Here is a 24,852-nt window from a genome sequence, read left to right as displayed (position 1 = left end):
AAACACTTGGAATGCTTTCACCTTCTTTTACAAAATCACTTTGAAAACACACATCCTACACACTCCCAACCGCACAGAACTGGCTGAATCACTGCTCTTGCTCTTAGCACTTTTGTGTTATCAGCAGCTGTGTGTGTAACTCATCACTAAAATGTTATCAGGATCTAACATGCTTACTGTTAAAATGTTAAATTACATCCTAGTTATTTTCTAAAAATATCACTTATCTCAGTGGATTTTTTATTCATCAACACACATCCACCTCCTCCTCTCAAAAATCAAAACTTTGCCCAGGAAGAACATTATCAACTGTGGGATAGTTTAAATTTGGAACTTACCAAGATTTTTTTCCTTAAAACTGGAAATTGGGATGAGCATTATCCTAGCTTTAGAGACCAAATTTTTCTGCAAACTTGGTTTCAGAACGATGATCAGAAATGAAAAGTCCCCACGTGTCCCAGGGTTGCCCCTCACCAGGTGCTGAGTATGCACTGTAACACACGTCACCTCCCACGTGGGTTGCCTCCTCTTGCAGACGGCACCTTGGGATACCATAACTTGACTCAAGGCACAGGGTTGAAGGAAAACGTCTAACAAAGCCAGGACACGCTTCCATCCTGCTGTTACCACACCCCAACACAAGGTGCTTCAGTAACTCCATGAGCTTAAAGCGTTCACTGTATCCTACTAAATGTAGTCCTTATTTTACAAATTCTACAAACTCAAAACGTATGTGTTAAGGGCTAATACACACATAGCTGTTCATAGTCTTAATCATTTAATGTGAAAAATAATTACCAACAGATCAAAAATTAGACCACACTGAAACAGTTTACAACTGATTTTTAAACAATGTAATTTGAACCAAAAACACTATCTCTAACTTTTATTTCACTCTGATAAGAGAAATAGACCGAATCCAGATTTAGATTATAGCTCAGATTAACTTTTAACTCAAAGTAATTTTTCTTGGAAGGCAACCTTTTAATTTTCTTTCAGGGGAACAATAGATCCATAGCATTAGCGAAGAATGAATTATCTTTGAAGTTTCACTTATTTTAACCATGTGTGGCTCATACTGATGATGGTCCCTTGTGATAAGCTTCTACCTTCTGCATAATCTTCAGTTCACACTAAATCACTATTTACTGAAAAGTCAGATTAACATATTGGATTGTGTTTATAATAATACAGCAAGGGACATATTTGTGAATATGGGGAGTGCAACTTGTGCACCATGTAGTGATGAACATTTGGCAATAGATCCAGCACTGGAAAGACCTGAATTTCAGGGGATAGCTCCACACATTACATACACAAGGAAGCACTGGTCAGATTTATTCTAGTCACACACAATTCCAAATATTAAAGCATATCAACAGGAAGTCTAGAATTGTGATAATGTTCCCAATTCATTTTATTATCCTAAATACCATTTCCTCCTTCCCCCAAAGGTCAATTGTAACAAAATGGAAAAAAAGGTTTAGGCTGAAAAGGTAGCAAGCAACATAAATAATGTTTCTGTCTCCAGTAGGGTTTTAGGGCATTCTTATTTTACATGACACAGCTCTGGGGTAGGAAAACACAGAACACCTTTTTGAACACACCAAACATTGTTTACTTTCCCCAAGTAGAAATGAGCCTTGGAGTCCATCACCATCTTTCAGCACTCCGAGCTGTCCACCCACTTACCTCCTGCCCTTCCTCTTCTCAGACAGGACTTGGTGAGAAACGAACTTTGGCACATACCTCACTAGGAACCATATTTTACATATATATATATATATATATACACTTATTCCATAGTTAACTAATACAGTTTTCCAAGGTTATTTAAGTAGTAAATTCTGGTAATTAAGTTCACTTGCAAATATCAACCAATTAATCTTGGAAGAAAAATTCTATTTTCACAATCTGTTAGATTTTATAAAATAAGCAATTTTTTAAAATTTGGAGGTGATTGTCAAATTCTCCTCTCAGAATTACACATTTTTGTTTAAATAAATACCCACACAAATTTTCATTTATAGCAAGTAGCTGGTTTATATTTATATCTTCATCTCAAGAGGGTAAAACCACCATATGGGATTCATAGAAAAACAAAGAACATTTGGTTGAATAAGTCTAAGAAAATGTTGACTTTTAAAGTTTCACTTATTTTCCCTGGAATTCTAACCCTTTCCATCCATGAACCAATGTGACTTGAGAAAGTAGAAATTCTTGAGTTAATTATAACAACATGGTGATAGGTTTTTCAAGGTACTTTCTAAACTCAGCAAGCCATTGGGCTCCAACAGCCCCGTCTACCACCCGATGATCACAGCTGAGTGTAACGGACATCATGTGAGCCACATCGAATCTAGAAAAAGATAGAAACATTATTAGGTATTCTGGAAGCAACCACCAGACTGGCCGATAACCAGCCCAAATGCCGACTCCTACCCTGTAAGATCCCAACCAGGTAACATCATTTTCCACCCACCCTCACATCCTGTAACCTCCAGCTCAAACTAATAGCTTGAAGGAATGGACCAAACAGCCATCTGGAGCACAAGCCTACTGTAACCATAGCCCACAGGCCAAACCTCACAAAAGGCAGGTTTACTGGAACTAATTTATGTATTGCCTAAGCCTGCTGTTACACTATAATGGCGGAGTGTGTGCGCCAGAGGCCATGTGACCCAGAAAGCCTGAAGTATTTATTATCCAGCTCTTAAACAGTAAGCTGACCCCTGACCTAGAGTAAATAAAGGCTTCCCATCTCAAAGGAGACTAACTGCATTTAGTAAGAGTCGCTGCCCTGAGAAACTTTTCTATACTTATGCCTGATTCTACCTGAAGTTCCAAATGCCATGCCATAATTATGAAACAGACTCAAAAACAGGTACAGTGTAAAGGAAGTGAGCAGGCAGCATCCTCTCCACTTTGGCACTAACCCTTTTTCACTGTCTGCTGGAACCAGTCTGTCCTCTGAGGCACCAACTGCCAAAATACATGCCTGGGGTGGGTTAATAATAGCAGAGAAGTTCTTAATTCCAAACATGCCTAAATTGGAGATTGTAAAAGTGCCACCCTAGAGAAACAAAAATTAAACAACACAGATCAGAAAAAAGAAGGGTTTTGTGAAAAGACCTTAAGAAAAACTTTTACTTGAGGCAAGGCCTCTGGGTGCTGTGAGAGGAAGAGGGAGGAGGGAACGACTATGTTGGCCGACCCCAGGGACCATTTAAACTGCATGCACACATCAAAATATTGCTTTCTATACCTTAAATATATCCAATTCCTGTTTGCTAATTACACATCAATAAGGCTCACTGACAAGAGTAAAAAAAGGCCTGAGTGTTTCAGTTTCCTGAAAATATACAACCATTTCAACATGAATAAGGCCGTTGTGTGGCTTTTGCAAATCATTGGAAATGGCTTATTTTCAGCTTTTGATGGGTTACTCCATTTTTATTTTGGGGACCTTGGGTCAGGACACAAGGTAGGAAATCAAAAGGCGGAAAATGTAGTTAGAGCCTAGTGCCGAGCTCAAAAACAACTTAATTCTTAATATTCGAAGGTAAGTAGTAACACCTTACCTGGAACTCCTGTGGCTGTAGTTTACCCTCTCGTGCTCTGGTTGCTAAGGAAATGACATCGTTAGCAATGGTTTCCAGCCCTTTGACATGTGCGTTAAACACAATGGGCGTGATGAGTCCAGCAGGGGTGCTGACGGCCACACTGATATCTACAACGTGATTTCTAGTTAAAAAGAAACAAGAAAAATCTCAGCAATCAACACTGTGGGTCAGCAGCTTCCATGTCAAGTTATGTGAGAAGATGGACATTTACTTCAGTCTCTGGGGCTATTCAGTCAGATAGGGGTCCTTCCTGGTGTTTACACTGCTGCGCCTGCTCCGATACGTGCTTCTTAAAGATGGATAAGCTGTGTCATCAGCTGGTCCCGTGGACTAAGTCCTCCCCCACCGCATCTGCCTCGACTATTCATGGCATAGGTGGAAAACAAAAGCTTGGCATTCATTGAGCATTACACAGAACTCCATGGACTTTGAGACCCAGTGGATGGGCTGGAGGTGAGTCTGCAAGGTGACCTTGGAGGGAAAGGGCTACGCTGGGAGAAACCGCAGGTGGCGGCGGCTCAGAGCACACAGGCAGGAATCCTAATCTTCAGCACATCATGGGTACCTTTGCATCTGGGTCCCTTCTCAGAATTTATTTTTTAACATAGAAAATACTCAAATACCAAAAAAACAAAAAACCAACTATACTGAAATTCAGTTATCAAACTAATTAAAGAACAAAATTGTGACATATGTGTTTCTGTATTAACAAGATCTTGCAGCAGGTCCAATAGTGGCTATAAATCTGAAGTGTGACAAGCAAAATGTTATCTGAATAAATCTGCAACTGCAGTGTGGCAAGAGTGACAGCTGATTTCTGCTGAGCAGCACAGGTACTGTTAATGCCGCCTCCATTTGTTCCCCACATTTACAACAGGAGGTAATGCTAAATTTCACTTAGAGGTTAGTGGACAAGAATTTTTTTTTTCCCCTATCCAAGGTCCCAAACTCCTAAGTTATATCCATAGTCCCCTTGGGGTCTGTGCAAGGGCCCCACTGAAGTGCCCTGCAATCAAGAAAAAGCTAAAAAAAAAGCTAAAACTTCCATGAAGGAGTAACCCCAGCTCCTTCCCGGCACAAACTGTAGCAGATTATAGGTACCAAATCTCTCAACATGTCCAAGCTGGCCAGAGGTGGAAGGCCTTTGGCACTTGGAAATACAGGGACCTGCTCTGATTACAGTGTGTGACCCTTAGCAGCTCCCACAGCGGGATCTGGCCAACGTATCAGAGCAAATACTACTTTCTTAGTCATCCTGTTACTACAAAATCATGTGCTTGATCATCTTCCTCCAGAGGGAGTAAGGATGGTGTTTCCTCTCTTGTTCACCACCGACCCAACAACAGTACACATCCAACAAGTGCTGGTTGGCTGTAGGGATGAATGAAGGGCATCTGGTAAGAGTCAATGGACAGTTCACAGAATCTGCCCTGCCGCCTTGATGTGTTCATCTGAGTAGAGTTTTCTTCAGTTGTCCTTAAAAGGTCAAACATGAATTTACCCTATGACCCAGCAATTCCATTTCAAGGAATCGACCTTAGACAAATGGAAACATGTCAACACAAAGACTTGTACACAAATATTACTAACAGATACATCTGAAAGATACATTTATGTCTTAATCCTGGAACCTATCGATGTGACTTGTTTAGTAGAAAGGTCTATGCAGGTCACTTAGGATCCTGAGATGACATCATCCTGGATTATCTGGGTGAGCCCTAAGTCCAATGCCAAGTGTCCTTTTAAGAGGCAGAAGAGAAGACGGTACACTGAGGAGGTTACAGGCAGACGGAGGCAGGGCTGGAGTCAGGCAGCCCCAAGCCAAGGGCTGTCCGGAGCCAACGGAAGTCAGAAGATTCTCCCCTGGAGTCTGTGAGGGGGCACAGCCCTGCCCACATACTGACTGTGGACTGCTGGCCTTCAAAACTGTAAGAGAATAAACTTTTGTTTTAAGTCCCAATTCTGTGGTAATTTGTAATGGGTGCCCTACTAAACTAATATAGGCCAAAAGGAATAGGAAGAGCCTCAGAAGTTCTCCAACTGGGGTGTCCAAGGAAAAGGTCAGAATCCCGGTATCACAAAGCTGTGACAAAGCTGAAAAGTGGTTCAGGGCTCTCTTGGGGTGTTTCACGAAGAATCAGTGGTGAGTACACGAGGCAGGGGTCAGAATGAGCTGGGCGAGCACTTGCGGAGCCACGGGGCTGAGCCGGCACACGGCGCGGGCATGGGCGTCAGCACTGAACACTGATCTGCCCAAAATCTGTACTGCGGTCAGTCAGGCAGGATGGCGGGATGTGTGTCAGAGCTAAATCTTAACCTTCTTGATAGGAACTCAGTCAATAAAGTAAAAGAAACGAAAAAGCCACAAAAGGCAACAGAAAAATGTTATCTAGAAATATGAAGGTAAATACCAGAAGAAGTAACAGCTCAGAAGTTGTGTTTGCTCCCTGGGAGTGGATCTGAGATTAAAGGTTGAGTGGGTCATAGAAGGCCATGGAGCAACCATTATTTTCATAAAAATTAAATTAATATAAAAGTCTACACAGTAGAAAAAGCTTAGGCTTATGGGTCAGAATCATGGTTCTAATCACAGTTCCTCTGCTAACATACAACTCAGGGCAAGTTACTTAACTCACCGAGACTCAGTTTCTTCATCTGGAAAATGGGGTTGCAGGCACCTAACTCATCAGGTGGGCATAAGGGTTAAGAGAGAGCAACAAACACTGAGCCCCAAGCCAGTCACATGCCACTGACATATTAACAAACACTGTTTGGGGTTTTGTTTTCAGTTCTTTCCCGAAGTTCATCAGCACTAATGGTGAACAAAAGCCATTTCAACACTGCTTTGCGAGGGTTGTTATTAACTTAATTATACATTATCTGCATGCTCACCTCCTTTCCTAAACTCACACAAAGCAGCAGCAGTCTTCAGATCATAAATGGTTGTATGTTGTTATAAAACCATTTTGCTATGTAAAATTCCTTTTCTCCTTACGCTGTGAACTCCCACTTACTTGTCAGGTAACACAAGAGAACTGCTGATGAGTATAACCTTCCCGGCAGTGTTATACTTACTGTCTTATAACTGTGTCCAGCCAAGAAGAATTTGCTTCAGGAACTTTTAAACATGCCAAAGCTGATGCTTTTATGATGAAGTCATTGACAGAAATTTTGCCTCTCCCTTCTAACATCTGCAAAGACAAGAAACCATTGTAGTTTCGTAAATTCTCTTTCCAAAGACTGGAATATATAAACTTGGGCTGGGGAGTAATACAAATGTCCTGAGGTACAAAGGATGGAATGAAACCCAAAGTCGGTTCTCCCATCTTTTTAAATAGAGGCTTCACAGCTGTAAGTTTCCTTCTAAGCTCTCCTTTAGCTACATCCTGTAAGTTACAGTACATTCTATCTTCATTTTCAGTTATCTCAACAAACCAAAAGTTGGTTCTTTGAAAAACATCAACAAAATGATGATCATTTAGCCAGACTGACAAAGGAAAAGAAGGCTCAAATTCCTAACATCATAAATGTAGTGGTGGACATTACTATCCACTTCACAGAAATAAAAGGAACTTTGGGTAATACCATGAAGGACCACATGCCAACAAATCAGTAACCTAGAAAGACACAAACTAACAAAACTGAATAAAAAATAAACAGAACCTATGAACAGATCTGAAACTACTAGAGACATTAAATCAGCAACTTAAACACTACCCACATAGTAAAGTCTAGATCCAGATGGCTTTACTTGTGAATTCTACCAAACAGTTAAAGAATATCAATTCTTCACAAACTCTTCCAAAAATACTGAAGAGGTGGGAACACATCCCACTTATTCTATTCTGAGGACAGTATTAGCCTAATAACAAAACCAGACCAAGATACCACAATAAAAGAGAAAACCCCCCAAAAAACTATAGGGCGGTAACTCTTATAGATGCAAAAATCCTCAAAAAAAGAAAACTCTAGCAAACTAAATCCAGCAATGTATGAAAATAATTACTCACCATGACCAGAAGGGATTTGTACTAGGAATGCAAGGTGGTTGTTAACAACAAAAAATCAATTAATGTAATAATTAATGTCCTAAAAGAATATAAGCCAAAACTGTGTGGCCATCTTGGTAAACACAGAAAAAGCATCTGACAAAATTTAACACCCCTTTATGAGAAGAACACTTAACAAACAAATATCCTCAACCTGAGGATAGAATAGATCTCTGAAAACTCCACAGTGATCAGACCTCAGTGGTGAAAGACTTATTTCCCCCTAAGATGAAGAACAGGAAAGGATGCCCACTCTGGCCACTTCAACACTGTCCTGGACATGCTAGACAGAGAAGTCAGGCCAGAAACGGAAGTAAAAGCCATCCAGATTAGAAAGAAAAAAGCAAGACTATCCTAATTTGCAAATGACATGATTTTGTATAGAGAAAATCCTAAGGAACACACTAAAAAAATTAAGTTGCAGGACACAAAATCAACTGCACAAGAACAATGAACAATCTGTAGTATCAGAAAGAATAAAATACCAGGGAATAAATTTAACAAATGAAGTGCAAAAACTTACACTCTAAAAGTTATAAAAATTGTTGAAAGAATGTAAAGAAAGAAGTAAATGGCAAGACATCCCATGTTTGTGGAGACGGCAACACTTAATACTATTAAGATGCCAGCACTTCCCAAATTGATCCACAGATTCAATGAAATCACTATCCCTATAGAAAATATACAAAACAGGCAAATGTCTAAGTCAGAAAGCAGATTAGTGGCTGTCTGGGGCTGCGGAGGATGGGAAGATTGGGGTAAGGGTCATTGCAAAGGGGTGCCTGGTTTCATTCTGGGGTGATGAAAATCTTCTAAAATTTATTGTGGTCGCAAGCCCTATCAAAATACCAATGACATTTTCCACAGAACTAGAGCAAATTATCCTAAAATTTATATGGAACTACAAAAAAACACCAAATAGCTAAAGCAATCTTAAGAATGATGAAAAATGCTGTATCACACTCCCTGCTTTTAAACTATCCTACAAAGCTACAGTAACCAAACAGTATGCTGCTGGCACAGAAACAGACACATCACAGGTCAGCAGAACAGAATAGAGAGCCTAGAAATAAACCCATACTTAAATGGTCAACTAATACATGACAAAGGAGGCAAGAATGTACCATAAGATGTATTAAGATGTACTACAAGAGACTCTTCAATAAACGGTGTTGGCTATATGACAACTTTTGAAATTGGATCACTGTCTTACACAAAAATAAATTCAAAATGGATTAAAGGCCTAATTAAAGACCTGAAACCATTAAACTCCTAGAAGAAAACATAGGTAGTAAATGCTCAAATATCAGCATGAGTAACTTTTTCTGGATATGTCTTCCCAGACCAGAGAAACAAAAGCAAAAATAAACAAGTGGGACTACAGCAAACTAAAAAGTTTCTGCACAGCACAGGAAACCATCAACAAAATGAAAAGGAAACCTGAATAAGAGAAGATTTTTGTAAATGATATATCTGATAAGGGGCTAATATCCAAAATACATAAAGAACTCATACAACTCAACATCAAAAAACAGTAACAATCTGATTTTAAAATGGATGGAAACCTGAATAGACATTTTTTCAAAGACATACAGATAGCCAACAGACATAAAAAGATGCTCCACATCGCTCATCATATAAGGGACATGCAAATCAAAACTACAATGAGATTATCACCTCACACCTGTCAGAATGGCCACTATCCAAAAGACAAGAAATAACAAGTGTTGGAGAAGACATGGCGTAAAGAAAAACCTTATACACTGCTGGTGGGATTGCAAATTGAAAACAAGCTACTAGAGAAAAGAGTATGGAGGTTTCTCAAGAAACTGAATATAGACTACCATGTAACACACTAGTTCCACTTCTGGGTATTTACCTGAAGAAAAAAAAATCACCAATGCAAAAAGATATATGCACCCCTATGTTTATTGCATTATTTACAACAGCCAAGATATGGAAGCAACCTAAGTGTCGATCAATAGATGAATTGATAAAACAACAGAATATTACTTTAGCCGTAAGAAAGAATGAAATCCTGCCATTTGTGACAACATGGATGGACCTAGAGAGTATACCATGCTAAGTGAAATAGGCCAGGAGGAGAAAGACAGACACCCATATGATTTCACTTATACGTGGAATCTAAAAAACAAATGAATAAAACAGAAACAGAAAAATTACAATCTACTGTGTGATGCTCATAAAACTGAATATACTAAAAGCCACCAAACTGTAAACTTTAAATGAGTGAATGGTATTATATCTAAATTAAATGGTTTAAAAGAATTGAACAAAATAATCCCCTGGACATATGTTTTTTATGCCTAATTTCCAAATAAATTAATTCAAAATAGTTTAACATTTTGACAATAAAAGTATGCCATCATCTTTAACCCCTGTAGCAGATACAGATCTCTGCTGATGCTTCATTGCTTTACCCACTCACTCACTCATTCGTGCTTCTAGTATTGAGTCTGCTCTGTGCTGGGCATATGACTCTGAAGCCCTGGATATAAAGCACTGAAAAGAACGGGTAAAAATTCTACTCTAGGGAGCACAGGTTCTAAAAGGGGTGGGCAGATAATAAGTAAGTGAAACATATAGTTTGTTAGTTAGTGTTAAGTGCTAAGGAGAAAAATAAAGGAAGGCGGAAAACTACAGAGAGAATTCACTAGTCACCCCACTCCTCTTCCCTTAATTTTAGAATAAAGTGACCAGAGAAGGCGACACTAAGTCAAATCCTTAAGGAGGTGAAGGAGGAAGCCAGGTGGATACCAGGAGAAGAGTGTTCCACACAGAGGGGGTGGCAAGAAGGGCCTCAGCAGGAGCACACGGCGGAGTCTGCAGGACTAGCTAGGCAGCGGCTGCAGGATGGGAAGCAGGAGGGAGGAGGTCGGGGACGGAGCGAGGGCCTGTGTGCCTGGAGCATCTTTCGCATCCCTCCCTCCTACTCCACTCTTAGTGCAGCCCTGGTCCAGACCCTCATCACCATAGTGTCATGCTGCTGTTGTAAGCTTTGCCAGGATATATTTATCAGACTGACTTTTGTTGAACTACTGTTACGATTATGTTTTTTACTGGTTTCTTATTTAACTAATCGAATCCAAATTCTTCTGCTTATACATTAAGGTCTTCTCTAAACCAGCAACTGTACATACACTCCAGAAAAGATAATCTACTTCATACATACACTATACTTATTTCCTTTTGAGGCACTTTACCTTTATATTCTATCATTACAATGGACTTTCTCCAAGTTCCCTCCAATCCAAACCCTTCCTGCTCTCCGTGGCTCGAACAAGTCCTTCTAAGCCACTGTGAGGCCCCCAACCACTTGTACTGATCTCCCCCTCCTCTCACCTCCTGCAACGTTTAACCTGCACAATGTGACTCAGCAGACAAGGGCGTTACCATAAAGAGACTGATCCAGAGTGAATACTTTTATTTTAATAAGTTGCCTCCTCTGTTTCACATGCATCATTTCCTCACTATCTCATTTCGATCTTGCTTGTGGAGGAGGAGGACTACCCCGTTATGCTGTGTTCTCAAAGGTGCCTTATGCTGGACACTAAGTGGGGGCTTGTAAACAAAAGTAAATACAGGTGCTTACCTACTGTAAGAGACTCAAGTGGTCGCACAGAATCGTAGTGATGCTGCTAGGCTAAAATGGATCCACAGCAAAGTCAACTTTAAATGATAAACTTTAATCAAGGGTTAGAAAATGAAAATTCTCCAGGACATTCTTGGCAAGTTAAAATTAAGATGACACCAATTTTCCATCACCAACTGGTATTATAACAAAAAACATGGACAAAATGTAAATGTTTAATGGGGAAAAACATTTTTAGATTTAGAGTTGGAATTTCCAGACCTTTTACCTTATTAAGTTCTTTCCGTACCAACAAAACTTCTCCCATATTTACATCAATAGAAAGGTAATAATGAGGTATGGTTTGCTTAGATTGCATTAACCGCTGTGCAATAACCTGAAATCAAAGAAATCCAAAAGTCAATTATCTTGAGTTAAGACCTCACCTAATTCAGAGCTCTGCTGTCCCTGCCCCGCTCCCTGGTGACACTTATCCAGGCACAATTAGAGCTGGAAGACCAAGGACCGACCAGAACACGGCCCTTTCTAATAGTGTTTAGTCAGGACATGGTGTCTGCTTATCCTAAGTATTCAACCGGCCAAACCACGTATCTGAATCATCAAAGATCCCCAACTAAAAGTGTCTGTTAGTGTTTCAAAGTACAGAGGCAGTTAAACAACCAAGTAAAGGTGTCCCGAGCAGCTCTGGCTCCAGATTTACGGAAATACTCTTACTCGACGGATGTTGCTGACTGGGGTATCTGTGAAGACACCTGTAGGAACCGGTGCCACTCCTGGGCCTGGGGAAGGCACAGCAGCTGCTGGAGCCTATGGAGGGTGAAAAAGCTCTTAGTAATTGTGGCTTAGTCTTAGCAAAAACAACCGGGGACAAATGCCAGTGACTCTCTGACCAATGGCAAAGAAAAAATTAAAAGGCTTATAGAAAAACAGTATTTTCTATCTCAGAGAAGCAAAAAAGACTTAGATTTGGATTCTCCTTTTTTAAGTTTTGTTTTTAATTCCTATACTTAGCATTCTGTGATCATGTTTTAAGTGTCATTATTCTTCAAGCCAGAGAATATTCAATAATTTTATGTCAAAATAATTGTTTTTGCAAAACTGTTTTCAAGAAAAGCAATCAAAGCATTCTTAAACTGAAAGGATTAAGAGATAAACAAGATAGTTCGTTTTCTTGACTAGCACTAAGAAAAACAATGACAAATTTTTCATTTTAAAGCAAACATCTAAATAACTAAATTATTTTCCTTTCAGCTAATTATCTTAGCACCTTAACCAATCAAACAGAAGATGACTTAATCTCTGTGATAACCCTAGTTAACACTTAAACCCTAGTCAACCCAACTGGTAAACATGCTTTTAAAAATAGGGCCTGAATGAGAAGAGAGGATACGTTAGGAAAATAGAGTATTAATACTCAGGAAAACACACAATAATTTGGAATTCACATTAATGGAGCATATCATCTTTGCTTCTGTATATGAATGACAGCACATTTCTATCTATAGACGGCTAGCCAGTGAAATTAGACAAAAGAAAACACAGTTCTGGTCAAGCTATTTCATTCATAAGTAATGCACCAAAGGATCTAACAGGCTGGACAAGACACTTTGCAGGGACAAACTGCAAAAACAAAACAAAAAAAAGCCAAATGAAACTCACAGGAGCAGCTTTAGAAGGCACAAAAGAGTCTATGTCCTTCTTAATGATTCTGCCTTCTGGTCCTGTCCCTGGAAGAAACACAAATATCATATACCACTGACTGATTCCTCAAGTTCTAAGGCTCTCTACCAGAAACCCTCTGAAGGGACCCCTACCTTAACCCTGCCCCGAAAAGTTCTCCCTGAAAATACCAGCTTTTGTCAACTGCTAACTCCCCAAGTTCTCCTGCTTGTTTACAATAGTGGCTCTTTCCTTAACTAGAGCAAATACTCTTTAAAGTTTCTCTCCTTTAGAGTTTTACCTAAGTAAGGTAACATCTGATTTCTCCATCTCTTTTACTTTTAAATTGGGAAATACTGGAATAATACTGAGTATAACTTTTACTACTAAAGGGAAATCTAGCTAGTGCCCCTGGTTAGCTCCGAAACCCCTTCCCGAGCCCTTGAAATGAATCTCATTTGGGATAACAACTTCCCTTTGTACAGAGTCAACAGGTACAGTAACTGTTTGGACAAACCAGGTAAGTCAATTTCACCCCAAACAGGGTGATACTCAGTCACAATCATCTCATCTTTAGAATCTTTCCTCCTTTAAGGGATCACAGCCTCCCCCCCTCCGGCAGCGAGGCATCCAACGGGCCTGTGACAGACTGTGAGGGAGACAGGTGCAGCATCAGTGAGGAAACACCCTCAAAGTTCACTCAAAAGGCTTGATTTTGTTTTCATTCAGTAGCCTTCCTCCTCCCATTCACAGCCTCCTAGGTTTAACTTGAGACCCAAAGATGATCCTGAACCTCTTGTTCTAGGGAGACCCAGAATTTCGTTGCCCAAGTACCTTCTACACTGCCCCCGTTTCTAGAAAACATTTGGTCAACTGACTCAGCTTCCCCCAGGGCAGACTTTTCAAAGGCTTCTCGCCGTGTGCTGTTTGCCCCCACGCTTTCCCTTCATTATGAAAAATGAGTTGGCTGGGATCGTTCACCCTCACCAGGAGCTCCAGAACAGGGGCAGCGGGACTCCTATTAGACTCCCCTCCAAACGAGATGGAGGCACACACCTCCTACCATCGAGGACTGACTGGACACTGCAGAGCCTTCTGCCTTCAGCCACCCACAGGAGTTTCCTGACTATCAGGGGTTTAAATCTGTGCTCCTTCTGCCTATCTCCCTAAGAAGGCACAGGAAGCCACCATAAAGCAGGGTAGAACATTCACCAGGAGCGAAAAATGTAGGGCTATTGTCAGACATCAACTAGACAGATGATTACAGTCACTTAATTGGACCTGGTCTCCATTCTCATCAGTAGGACAGAGATCAAAACACCAGCTGCTGCCCAGGAATGTTGTGAGGGTGAAACGGGGTGGCGATAGCATAGTGCCTTGCATCAGAGGAACAGAAAATGTACACTGGCACCTGGACACAAATCAAACCCAGCCCATCAGGGCCGCAGCTCTGAAACAGTTTCTCCCCAGATGATCACACTTTGGCCAAAGGTGCTAATAATCTGTCCAGGGAGGGACAACCAGCACCAATGATGTCATCAGCCCCCGACACTCCCATTAAAGTGACAACTCTTAGACCATAGGGTCTGAAAAGCTTCTGGGTTGGAGAACACATCATGTGCTACCCACAGCGGGCATGGCAGCGCACACCCACCTCCCCACAACGGCCTACCTGGTCCTATGCAGCTCTTCTGTTTGGCTACCCCTTAGCTGGAAGCCCATCACAGTAAGTCAAGTGCTCTTCCAGGTTCCCTGGGCCGTGCTAGTGAACGGCCAAACCCGAGGGAGTCTTGGGAGCTCCTGGCTTGCAGCCAGTGGCTCAGTGCAGGTGGTCCCCAGGACCGGCCACCATCATCTAAAGTGGGGGCGGGCTTCTGGGACGAGGCTCTTGAACAGGTGGAGTCTGATGCTAACCCTGGAGAGTTAGTGTCGTAAGAGGACTGAGTTGCTGGATATCTAGTTGATGTTAGAGAACTGACTGCTGGTGTGGAAAAAACACCTTTGGTGTCAGAATCACTGATCCTCCCAGCTCAACTCCGTCACTCCCTCCCCCTGCTGCGATGCCTTCAGCCTCACCAGGACCTCCGCTCCACTGGCCTCTCCGCTCTCACCCGTCATCTCCTGCCTCCACTTCCTCCTCGGCCAGCTCACACTCTGAGCAGCACTGTCATCATCACTCTGCGATGCTTGCTTCCCAACAGCAGCACAGGGCGGCTCAGCGCTGCCGGGGAAGGGACACACATCTGGCTGGCTGACTGCACCAACTCGGAGCCACAGACCCGACCCAGACACACAAACCTACCCAGACACTAAATCACGTTCCCCTTGAATTCGCCTTCCCAGTCTCTGGGATCAGCACCACACCATTTCTCCGGCCTCACACACTCAATTCTCCAGCTGGTTGCCTCACTTCATACTCTCTGGAGCGACCAGAGATGAACTTTCCTCATCTTCTACCAGCAAACCTAAAAACCCATCCCGTATTTTCTTCTCCCCTGTAAAAACAGACAAAACGTCCCTAATTCCTACCCAAGGCCAATCCCATCCCTTCTTATGTTCTCAGATACTTCGTTCCCTGCCAGATCTTCCTGTCCTGCCTCCTGTTCTGCATCATCAACTTATCCCTTCCCATCAGACCACTGGGTCTCAGCCAGCACAGCGGTGTTCCCTGGGGACATCTGGTAATGTCCAAAGATATTTTTGGTTCTCACAAGTGGAGAATGCTACTACCATGGAGTGGATGGAAACCAAAGATGCTGCTAAATATCCCATCATGCAGAGGACACCTTCCACCCCTAAAATATCACCTGGTCATGTAGCCAGCAGTGCCACAGCCGAGACTCTGCACTCAGACCCCTTCTACTATAGCCTTTCCAAACGCTCTCTTGAGCCCATATCCTCCTAAAGCTGCACCTCTATCTCTACGCCTTCCTGCACTGTTCACATTCGACCTACCCAGATGCCCCCACTGCACCACCCTTCTTCTAAAACTACTGCTACCCCACATCCAATCCTTGACTAAGGCCTGCTGATTCTATGGCAAATGCATCTCGAAGCTGTTTCTTCCAATTCCCACTCTCCCCACCCCATCTAAGCCACCATCATCAGCTCAGCAACGGCATCACAGCAGGTGTCTTGGCTTTAAGACACATTTGCACAGAGCAACCAAATCATTTTAAAAAAATATAATCTGGCAATTCTTTCAACCTTCCAATGGCTTGCTACTGTACTTCAATAAAATCCAAATTCTCCCGGGACCTGTGGAGTCCTGTAAGCTCTCCGTTTCTGACCTCGCCTCCCACAAGCAGACCCACGGCTCACGGTGCTCCAGTAACACTGGCCTCCTTTAGGCTCCCCAACATGCCAAGCTCTTTCCCCCTTCAGCCTGTGTCCCCCTGGCCTCTGCCCAAGATGCTTTTCCCCGTTTTCACACAGGTGGCTCACAGCTGACCCCTCTTATTTCAGGGCAGATCCAATGTCCCTGCATCTGAAAGACCTTCCCCAACTGCCTTCCTAAATGCGGCTGTATTCACCCTGCCGCTCACTAGGTGACCAGTGGTTTCTTTCTCAGTATTCAAACTGTCTTACTTAGTAATAAGTTGTGAACATTACAACTAATGGCTATGTATGTTTTCTATGTGCAGACACTATTTATCAACTTATTTAACCCTCACAACTATCAAGTATTACATTTAAACACAAATGAAGAAACTGTGAGGTAAAAGCCACACACTAGTGTATGGCACAACTGGGCCGGAAACCAACCAGGCCACCCAGGGCCCATTCTCTGGGGCCATGAGCTCCCTGTCTGTTCACTTACTTTATTGTCGGTGATTCCAGCATCTGAAACTGGAAGCCTGTCTGTCTTACAAACATGTGTGGATGCGTAAACACTCGATGAGTATTGTTTAAATAATAACAAATGGATCACCTAGCTCTAAAGGAATGATAAAAATAGAGACTTTCCCACTTACATCTTTAGTAAGATAGCCAGTGTTGCTAAATATCTGATAAATGGTTCCCCTTCACTTGTCTGAATTCTTCAGGATTTAATTAGTTATTAACCCAGTCTTTCCTCCCCTTAAAATTTATTCCAGCTGCCCTGCATTCTGCATTGCTATCTCTGGTTCACATATACATGAAGAATGGCAATATACTAGTGAAATAGGGTTAAGATGTTAAAAGGGTCTTCCATCATTACAAGAACCCTTAGGTCCAAAAAACTTACAACATTCTATACTTACTTCTTTGGGGATTAGCTTGCCTTCTAACCACAGAACAATAGATTACAGACAGGACAACCAGCACTGAGGGCCCACAGCTGGATGACTGGGTAAATAACCTGAATAATCAAGGATGCCAGAACACTAAAACAGAAGACAGCATGGCATAGTAGGAAGAGCACAGGCTTTAGAAATGAATCTAGGTTCAAATTGCAACTTTACTCCTTAACAGGAAAGGAGATCCCTTAAGAGTCTATTTTCTTTTCCAGAAAATAGGGAATGAGAATCCATACATCAAAAAGTGTTACACAAATTAAGTGTGGTAGTTAAATGATTAGCACTTACTACTAGCCATCAAATTGGGTTCCAGGAAGGATAATTTCCTCCCTTTTTGAAATAAGTATCTTAATTACATTAAGTTTTAGATCAAAAAACATTTATTTAAATGCTAGGCAAATAATAACAACAACAATAATATGAATAAAACTAAATTGAGTACTTAATATATTCCAGACACTGTTCTAAGCATTTTGCCTGTTTTAATGTACACTATTATCTCAGTTTTACAGATGGAAAGACAGATGGGTTTAAGTAATTTATCTAAAGACACATAAAATTTAAGTAATTCACCTAAGGGCGTATTACACAGAAAATGATAAATCCAGGATCAAACCTGAGATGGTCCGATCCAAGACCCCACGCTCTCGTCACTAAGGCATACTTTCCCTCCAGGGAGAAAAAGATAAGTGAGCCATTTTCCCTTGCCATCAAGAAGCGCTAGTTCAATCTTATATGAATGTCACTATTCTAAGTCACTTTAAATCATCCCAAATTCATGTTGTTTGTAGTCACATTTTGTTTTGGTGTTGCTACATTCGAGCCTAGAATAATAGAGATTTCTTAGGACATAATCAAGTCCTAAAACCAAATGTTGCTAAACAAGCACATTATACTTTCACCAACAATTAAGCAGTTCCACAAACAGAGAATGAAAAAAGCTGCCTAAATTAGAGGTAATTTCCAGACAGACTAGGAAACTTCCCTAGTCTACGGCCACAGCAAGAGAGACATTTCCCTTCCTCAGCCTTCTCCCTGCTATGCCAGGTAGGATGACTACAGATAGTTGTACTTCCTAGTCTTAAGAAGGAAACTGAACTATTAGCTTTACAACCCCGCTCCACAGAGACAGACTCACCTTTTACTTGTGTAAGGTCAACCCCTTTCTCTGCTGCCAATCTCTTCGCAAGAGGGCTGACGAACAACCTTCCCTTTGGTCTGGCGGCAGCAGCAGGATGAGCAGCAGCAGGGGGAGGAGCTACAGGCTGCGGAGTTGCAGGAACAGGGGTCACCTTTTGAACAGAAGTCACAAATTGTTATTTCACCACTGCAAAGACTAGTCTGAAAGATCAAGAGTTTACATTAAGCCAAAGCTATTTTAATTAAATAACTGTCATCATTTTCCAAAGATCAGGATGCACACTTTTCCTGCTGAGACAATGTGACACAGAAATATGAACAGCAATCACAAGACGTTATGCCAAAGATAAAACAGGCTCAGCGGATCTTACTCGGTGGAAACACAACGAGGCGTGGGGTTTGGCACTGCTGACAGTGTAGAACATCTTTACAGCCTTTCTTCACTTTAATCCCTTGCCACTTCTTTGTTTTCATTCTCTTACATCATCAAAATGGTTTTTGTTTTCACTTACTCTAATTCAAAACAATACATTATGCTGGAAGGTTTTGTGTTGAAAGTACCTTAAGAAATAAACCAACACTGCGACTTGCTGGTTCCTCATGCATGTACAGCAACCAGAAACCAAGTTTTCTCTGACACAAATGTGCACCCAGTCTAAACTCATGATTCTAGCAACTTCAGAAGCCTCATTTTAGTGTCACTGAAACGTGAGTTCATACAAGTTCATGTTCTAGGTATATACAGTGTATAGAGAATCGTATACAGTGACACTAAATTCTGTGCAAAACAACCTATGTTATGTCAAGTTCCAATGTATTAGAAATACAAACTTGACCTACCATAATATGTGAATACCAAGAGGTTTAACAGGGACAAAAACTATATAGTAAATTATAGAAAATGGGGAACAAATATATGCATATCTACACCTAACGCAGAAAAAGAACCTCAGCTTTGTTCTTACCAGGACTCAAGAGACCAGGAAAGGAAAAGGTCAAAAGGATGAATTACTGACTATTAGGTGAATGGTGCCCTACCACACACCCTCCTGGTCTGGCAAATGTCGACTAATTACCTCCTTCCTTACTCACAGAATCTCAGAGCTGGAAAGAAGCAGAGCATCACCTGATCTACTCTCTTAATTTAGAGACGAAGATGTGTCCCCTCAATTCTGGAAGCACACCTACCGGGGCTGGGATCGGAGGTGGCGCTTGGGGTTTTAAATCCGTTACATCAGTTGGCTGATAGTCAGCAAATGCCGGAATATCTGCCTCTTTTTCTACAATGATACAGAGTGGGGTGCCTAGAGGGACATCTCTCGTGCCTTCTGGGATCAGGATTTTTGCCAGGTAACCTTCTTCCTGTACTTCAAAACCTTAAATAGAAAGAAAAACCATTATGGAACTTAGAGGGTGCCACTATTCCACTCATCTCAAAGAACAGTTTAAACTGTGCTATATACAACCTTTTGCAAGCTATTTAGTTGCTGCATCTTAGCTTCTCTACTTACAAAATGAGGATAATAGTACCTACCTCACAGGAATGTCATGAAAATTAAATGAACTGGTATTTTTAAGTATGTAGAAACAGTAGCTGGTACAAAATAAATATCTGTTAAATAAAACTATGAGTGATTACAGACAGTGGTCAGTTCTCAATGTTCTCCTAAAAACTCCAAGGAGGGCAGCCCCCATGAAGACCCACGAGACTCCCAGGTGGCATCGGCTGTTACCACTAAAGATTAGACCACACGGGCGTTACGTTACAGGAGCTGCTAGGCTGGACGGTAACGTGGGATTGCATCCCTCAAAGCACCTCTGGAGCTTTTCAAAGAGGTTATACTCAGTATTACAGCAAAGAGTTCAATGTGAAGAAATACAGCAGGACTAGCTAGGGTTCCTACAATGTTGACAATTTACATCTTATTCAGCTGCTTTTCTTACAAGGAACTCAAACACGAAGTGTTGCAAAGTAAAACAAGAAGAAGCCACTGCAGAGGAGCAGCTCTGCCTTCTGGATCGTGGAAATGGGGGTCCACCTCTGTGGTGACGGGCCCCTCCCTGTTGAACACTTTGATGAGCCCTAGTTGAAAATTAATACCCAATAAATTTCCTAGTTGAAAATTAATACCCAATAAAAGATATTTTAAAAGAAAAGAAAGGCTCCAAGGCCAGAACACAGTGTAAAGACTCGGATCACAAGTAAAGATAACAGACTCGAGAACGTATTCCCCCACCAAGGCTAAAGGGAGAGCTGATCTACTGTTACCAACATTTTTTCTTTCTCTCTTTTTAACAAACAGACTCCTATCTTCTAATAAAATCTTAGGGGGGAAGCACAATATGCACAAAGATAAAAAGCAGCTGCGCTGACGGAAGCAGGGGCAGCAGGGTCCTGCTCATTCGCCCCAAGCACATCACGGAGCCACGGGGTCTGAGAACAGCCACCGAACGGGATGCCCAGGACCTCCCACTGCGTCTCTGGAGACTGACAGGGAAGAAATGTTTTTATTAACAAATATCTGTGAGTAGTATCAAAAACATGTGGGGGTTGTTCTGAACATAAAAACAAACCAGAAAGGGAATATATGTTAAAGTATGTTAAATATATGTTAAATATATGTTAAATGGATACATTCTACTAGTCACTCTCAAATTATGAAAACAATCTAAACCCTGGTTTCCATTTCCCCCAAAGTCATCTTACATTCTTTGGTATTTTCCTGCCTTGGAAGTTATTTTCTCCTGTTTACTCTTTTTTCCCCTTGTCCAGTTTAGGTTATGGCAGGTCTGATGCAGCTTCTCAGTAATGTAATAAGGGTAAGAAGCAAACTCTAGCTTAAAAATAATCTCTAAGTCGACATATCCTTGATTCATTAGTGTGCAGTGTGTGGAACTGGCAAATTGGACTATATGCACACCTCTGCTATGAAATATACTGTCCCAGGAAATGAATCCCAAGAATTAAAATTTTTTATATTATCACTCACTCATTATAGGATAGGACGTCAATCCTTTTCCCTCATTGGAAAACTCAGTGCCTCAACCACTAAGAGCGGAAGAAATCTCACCTATAGTGGCCTTGTCAGTTTCTATCTCTGCCAATAAGTCTCCTTCACTTAGCTTCTCACCCACTTTTTTCTCCCATCTCTGAACTGTGCCCATGGTCATGGTGGGAGAGAGGGCAGGAAGGACCACCTGTAGAAACAAACACATATTACTTAATACTAGGAAGCCTTGGGCGCAGTGGCACTCAGGCAAGCTTATTAAGTTTTGTGGAAATGGCAGTAACGTGACAATCCAAACTGCTATCTGCCTGGTGCCCCTAGAACAGCAAAAGCTCAGTGCCTCAACAGAGCCCACAGGTTAATCGTTCTGCAAACCTCAGGTTGTAGAGTATCAGCAATACTGAACCAGCCCCAGGTAAAAGCAGTACAGGTGTGTAAGACTTTCTAGACAAACTAATTCCTCAATAAATACCAACACACAAAATTGTCATTACAATCTTTTAACACTCAGAGGAAGCTAGAATTTTTCATATTCACAAAATGATCCTGGTCCAGACTATTGCATTAAAATTTTGCTATGCTCTCTATTAGCATCTACCTTTTCCCTCAGAGGAAACTGCATTTCTCTCAACTTTTCAGATACCTTTCCAAGATAAGAAACTTATATTAGCAACTGTTCTTATACCACCTCAATGATATCTAAACATGAGATAGGCCTTAATGAACAACTGCTTTCCTGTTTATATAGCAAGTCTACTCAATTTGGGTGCATATTCAGTAACTATGGATTTTGTTCACTGTCTCCTTAGTCTTTTGCATCTAAATTAAGAACAGGGTAACACTGAGAGAAAATCATTTCAACTGGTGGTGTTCCAAGAAGGCAGGGAAAAAGTAAAACAAAACTTAGAAATCAAACTAGAAAAATGTTTTTAAATGTTTTTCTTGTTCAGAACTTCATCTTCATCTACTTCTTAAAAATTAGTGGTGCCATAATCTCTATACAGAATCCTGAAGGATAATTAAGACACCCTCTAACACTGGCACACAAAGCCACAGATATAAAATGGAGAGAAATGAAGTCTTAGGTAGTGAGACAGAATTTACTGAACAGGATGAAATAAATGTGTGACCTGAACATCGGACAAAAAACTTCATTATAAGTGATTGTTAATAACAGATCATGGACTAAAACATTATATCTGAAGAAGAAAATGATTCTTACACAGAAATTTCCACAAATGAACTAAGTGAAGGAAAAGTTCTAGTCTTAATCCTTTAGAAAAAGTACAGCTGATTTGTATCCATTCCCAATAATTGAAATACACAAACATGGGATAACCCCAATATCTAACAAACTGACTTAGGCTCCTAGGAACTAGTTAGTTAGCAGAAACAGAGTGACCATACTTATGCCTTCAACTCTGCTGCGATGCTTTCACAAAGCTCTCCTCTACACAGACTGGTCATTGCCCGCGTTCTCGCTGACTGAGACGACTGGTTACTTCACCTTCTCTTAGAAAACAGACTGCCACATGTCAGTGGGAAACACCAACTGGGTCCTTTCACTCAGTAGGCCTACTGAACACTCTATTTATACAGGGAGTAGATACAGGCCATCCTCAGAATCTAACAATGTTCTTGAAGAAGTGCCCAGCACTATGCAGTCTACTACGTTAAAGCTGAGAAAGGTTAAAGAACTTCCCAAGGTCACACCTGGAGATAACCAGAAATGAAGGTTGACAATTTTCATGTTTAAAACTCTATTGTTTTGGAATGATAAGAGCTAGCCACATTCAATGCCAGTTTCCAGGAGGTGATGCCATCCTTGAGAAAGTGAATAAATAAGACATTTTTTAGGTGCAAACACATGGAGGCCAAGCCTCACCTGCATGTGAGTGGGATATGAGCTACCAGGAGCCTGAGACGGTGCAGGCGGCGGAGCAGTGGCAGCAGGGGCTGAAGCTGGGGCTGCTGGAGGGGCAGGTGCCACTGAGGACTCCAGGGTATAATTTTTAAAGGCTTCAATATCCTCAGGCCTAAAGAAGAAAAAGAATGCATATGTGTAAGAGGACTATGAAGCAGGTTTGGGTCCTACAGAAGTAGTCTTAGAAGACTTTTACTCCTAATTTAACAGTTCTGGTTGAAAATACTCCACTAAACACCTAGGCTCCACAAATTACTAGGATTCTACTCACTTTTCAACTGTGATACAGATGATGGATCCAACTGGGACGTCTCTGGTGCCTTCAGCGACGAGTATCTTCGCCATGTAACACTCCTCCACACTCTCAAAGCCAACAGTGGCTTTATCAGTTTCAACCTTTAACACAAGAGCAGGAGCTTAGGCAGGTGCCGCCAGTGTGAAGCTTATTAGCTTGTATCCAGAACCACAAGGTTCAACAGCCAAGTGAGGATAAAGCCTCTGCCACAGACCTGAAAGAAGCATCACTAAGGAGACACATGAGTGAAACCCAGCCAGGCTGGCTGCTGGCAACTCACCTAACCGTTCTTCTCTGATATCAAGCTGCAAAAGTAGCCTAAATTTCTTAAGCAAAAGAGGATATTCACCCACCCACGAAATTAATGCTGTCAGTTTAGCTAAACCGGTCCTTTTTAATTCATTTCCCTATTTTAAAACAACTCACCTCTGCAATTAGTTCACCCTCATTGATTTTTTCCCCTTCATTTTTTTCCCAACGGGCTATGGTCCCTGCCTGCATCGTGGGGGAAAGAGAAGGCAATGGAACCTAGAAGAAAAGGAGAAACACTACATTTGAGAAGGGCTACTTGCCTCTCAGTCTGGCTTAACGTTTCACTCGGTTCCATCTAAGCTACCGCAGAGGTTACAGGGTCCCTCGCACGACCCCAGCTCTCCCACGACGGGCTTCCCGCCCCGCACACCCCGCACACGGAGCCGCGGGTCGGGGCGGCAGCGACGCCTTTAAGTCTTCCTACTCGATTCAACGAACGGATCAGAGGCACCTCAAGAGCTGTGGCGAAGCCAGGAACGGCAGGAGGGGCAGCGACACGCACTGCGGGCGGGGGGTGACCAACGACGCCTGGAGCAAGCCCCGAGGGCGCGTCCGCCTTCAAGGACACCGGCGCCCCTCGAAGGGCGGGCCGGGGGCTCACCTTCTGGTGCGGGGGGAGACTGTACCAGCGGCGGCCCGGCGCCCCCAGAAGCTGCAGCAGCGGCCGAGTCCGCGGCGCGGCCCACCGGCCGCAGAGCGCCCAGCGCGGGCCGTCCCCAGGGGTCGCGCTGCTGCACCGCGCGGGGGCCGCGCCGGCCCGCGGGGTCACGCACGGCGCTCCCGGCTCCTCCCGCGGGGCCGCCCGTCCGGTCCCGAATCCTGCCCCCGGAGCCGTACGCTGCGCCCGCCGCGCACACACGCGCCACATCGCGCCCCGAAGCCCGCGGCCCGGCACCGACGCCGTCTCCGGAGTGACCTCCCCGCGAGCCGGGCGGTGCCGCCGTCAGCC

The 24,852-nt window shown here is 42.4% G+C and overlaps 1 protein-coding gene across 1 annotated transcript; it reads right to left on the bottom strand.

Annotated features, from left to right (window-relative positions):
- Positions 1–1,323: 1,323 nt before the first annotated feature.
- On the bottom strand, positions 1,324–24,852 carry DLAT (dihydrolipoamide S-acetyltransferase). Its single transcript, XM_036919731.2, has 14 exons — positions 24,505–24,852; positions 24,018–24,119; positions 23,568–23,692; positions 23,258–23,408; positions 21,436–21,562; positions 19,553–19,740; positions 18,363–18,516; positions 12,945–13,012; positions 12,000–12,092; positions 11,554–11,661; positions 6,699–6,814; positions 3,582–3,744; positions 2,937–3,073; positions 1,324–2,359 (listed from the first exon to the last, which is right to left on the bottom strand). Exons 1-14 carry the CDS (start codon positions 24,769–24,771, stop codon positions 2,230–2,232), a joined length of 1,929 nt encoding a protein of 642 aa, XP_036775626.1. The 5' UTR covers positions 24,772–24,852; the 3' UTR covers positions 1,324–2,229.

Source organism: Manis pentadactyla, chromosome 13 (genome assembly GCF_030020395.1).
Source record: "Manis pentadactyla isolate mManPen7 chromosome 13, mManPen7.hap1, whole genome shotgun sequence".
NCBI classification, from domain to species: Eukaryota; Metazoa; Chordata; class Mammalia; order Pholidota; family Manidae; genus Manis; species Manis pentadactyla.
This window is presented reverse-complemented; position numbering and strand designations above follow the sequence as displayed.

Bases quoted from the DNA above. Each gene is read 5' to 3' on its own strand.
- DLAT (XM_036919731.2), bottom strand. From the start codon at position 24,771: ATGTGGCGCGTGTGTGCGCGGCGGGCGCAGCGTACGGCTCCGGGGGCA. The intron at 13,013-18,362 runs GTGAGTCTGTCT...TGTTTCTTCCAG, and splicing joins TGACCTTACACAAGTAAAAG to GGACAGGACCAGAAGGCAGA. The intron at 2,360-2,936 runs GTTAGTGCCAAA...ATCTTTTTCTAG, and splicing joins CCAGCAGACAGTGAAAAAGG to ATTCGATGTGGCTCACATGA.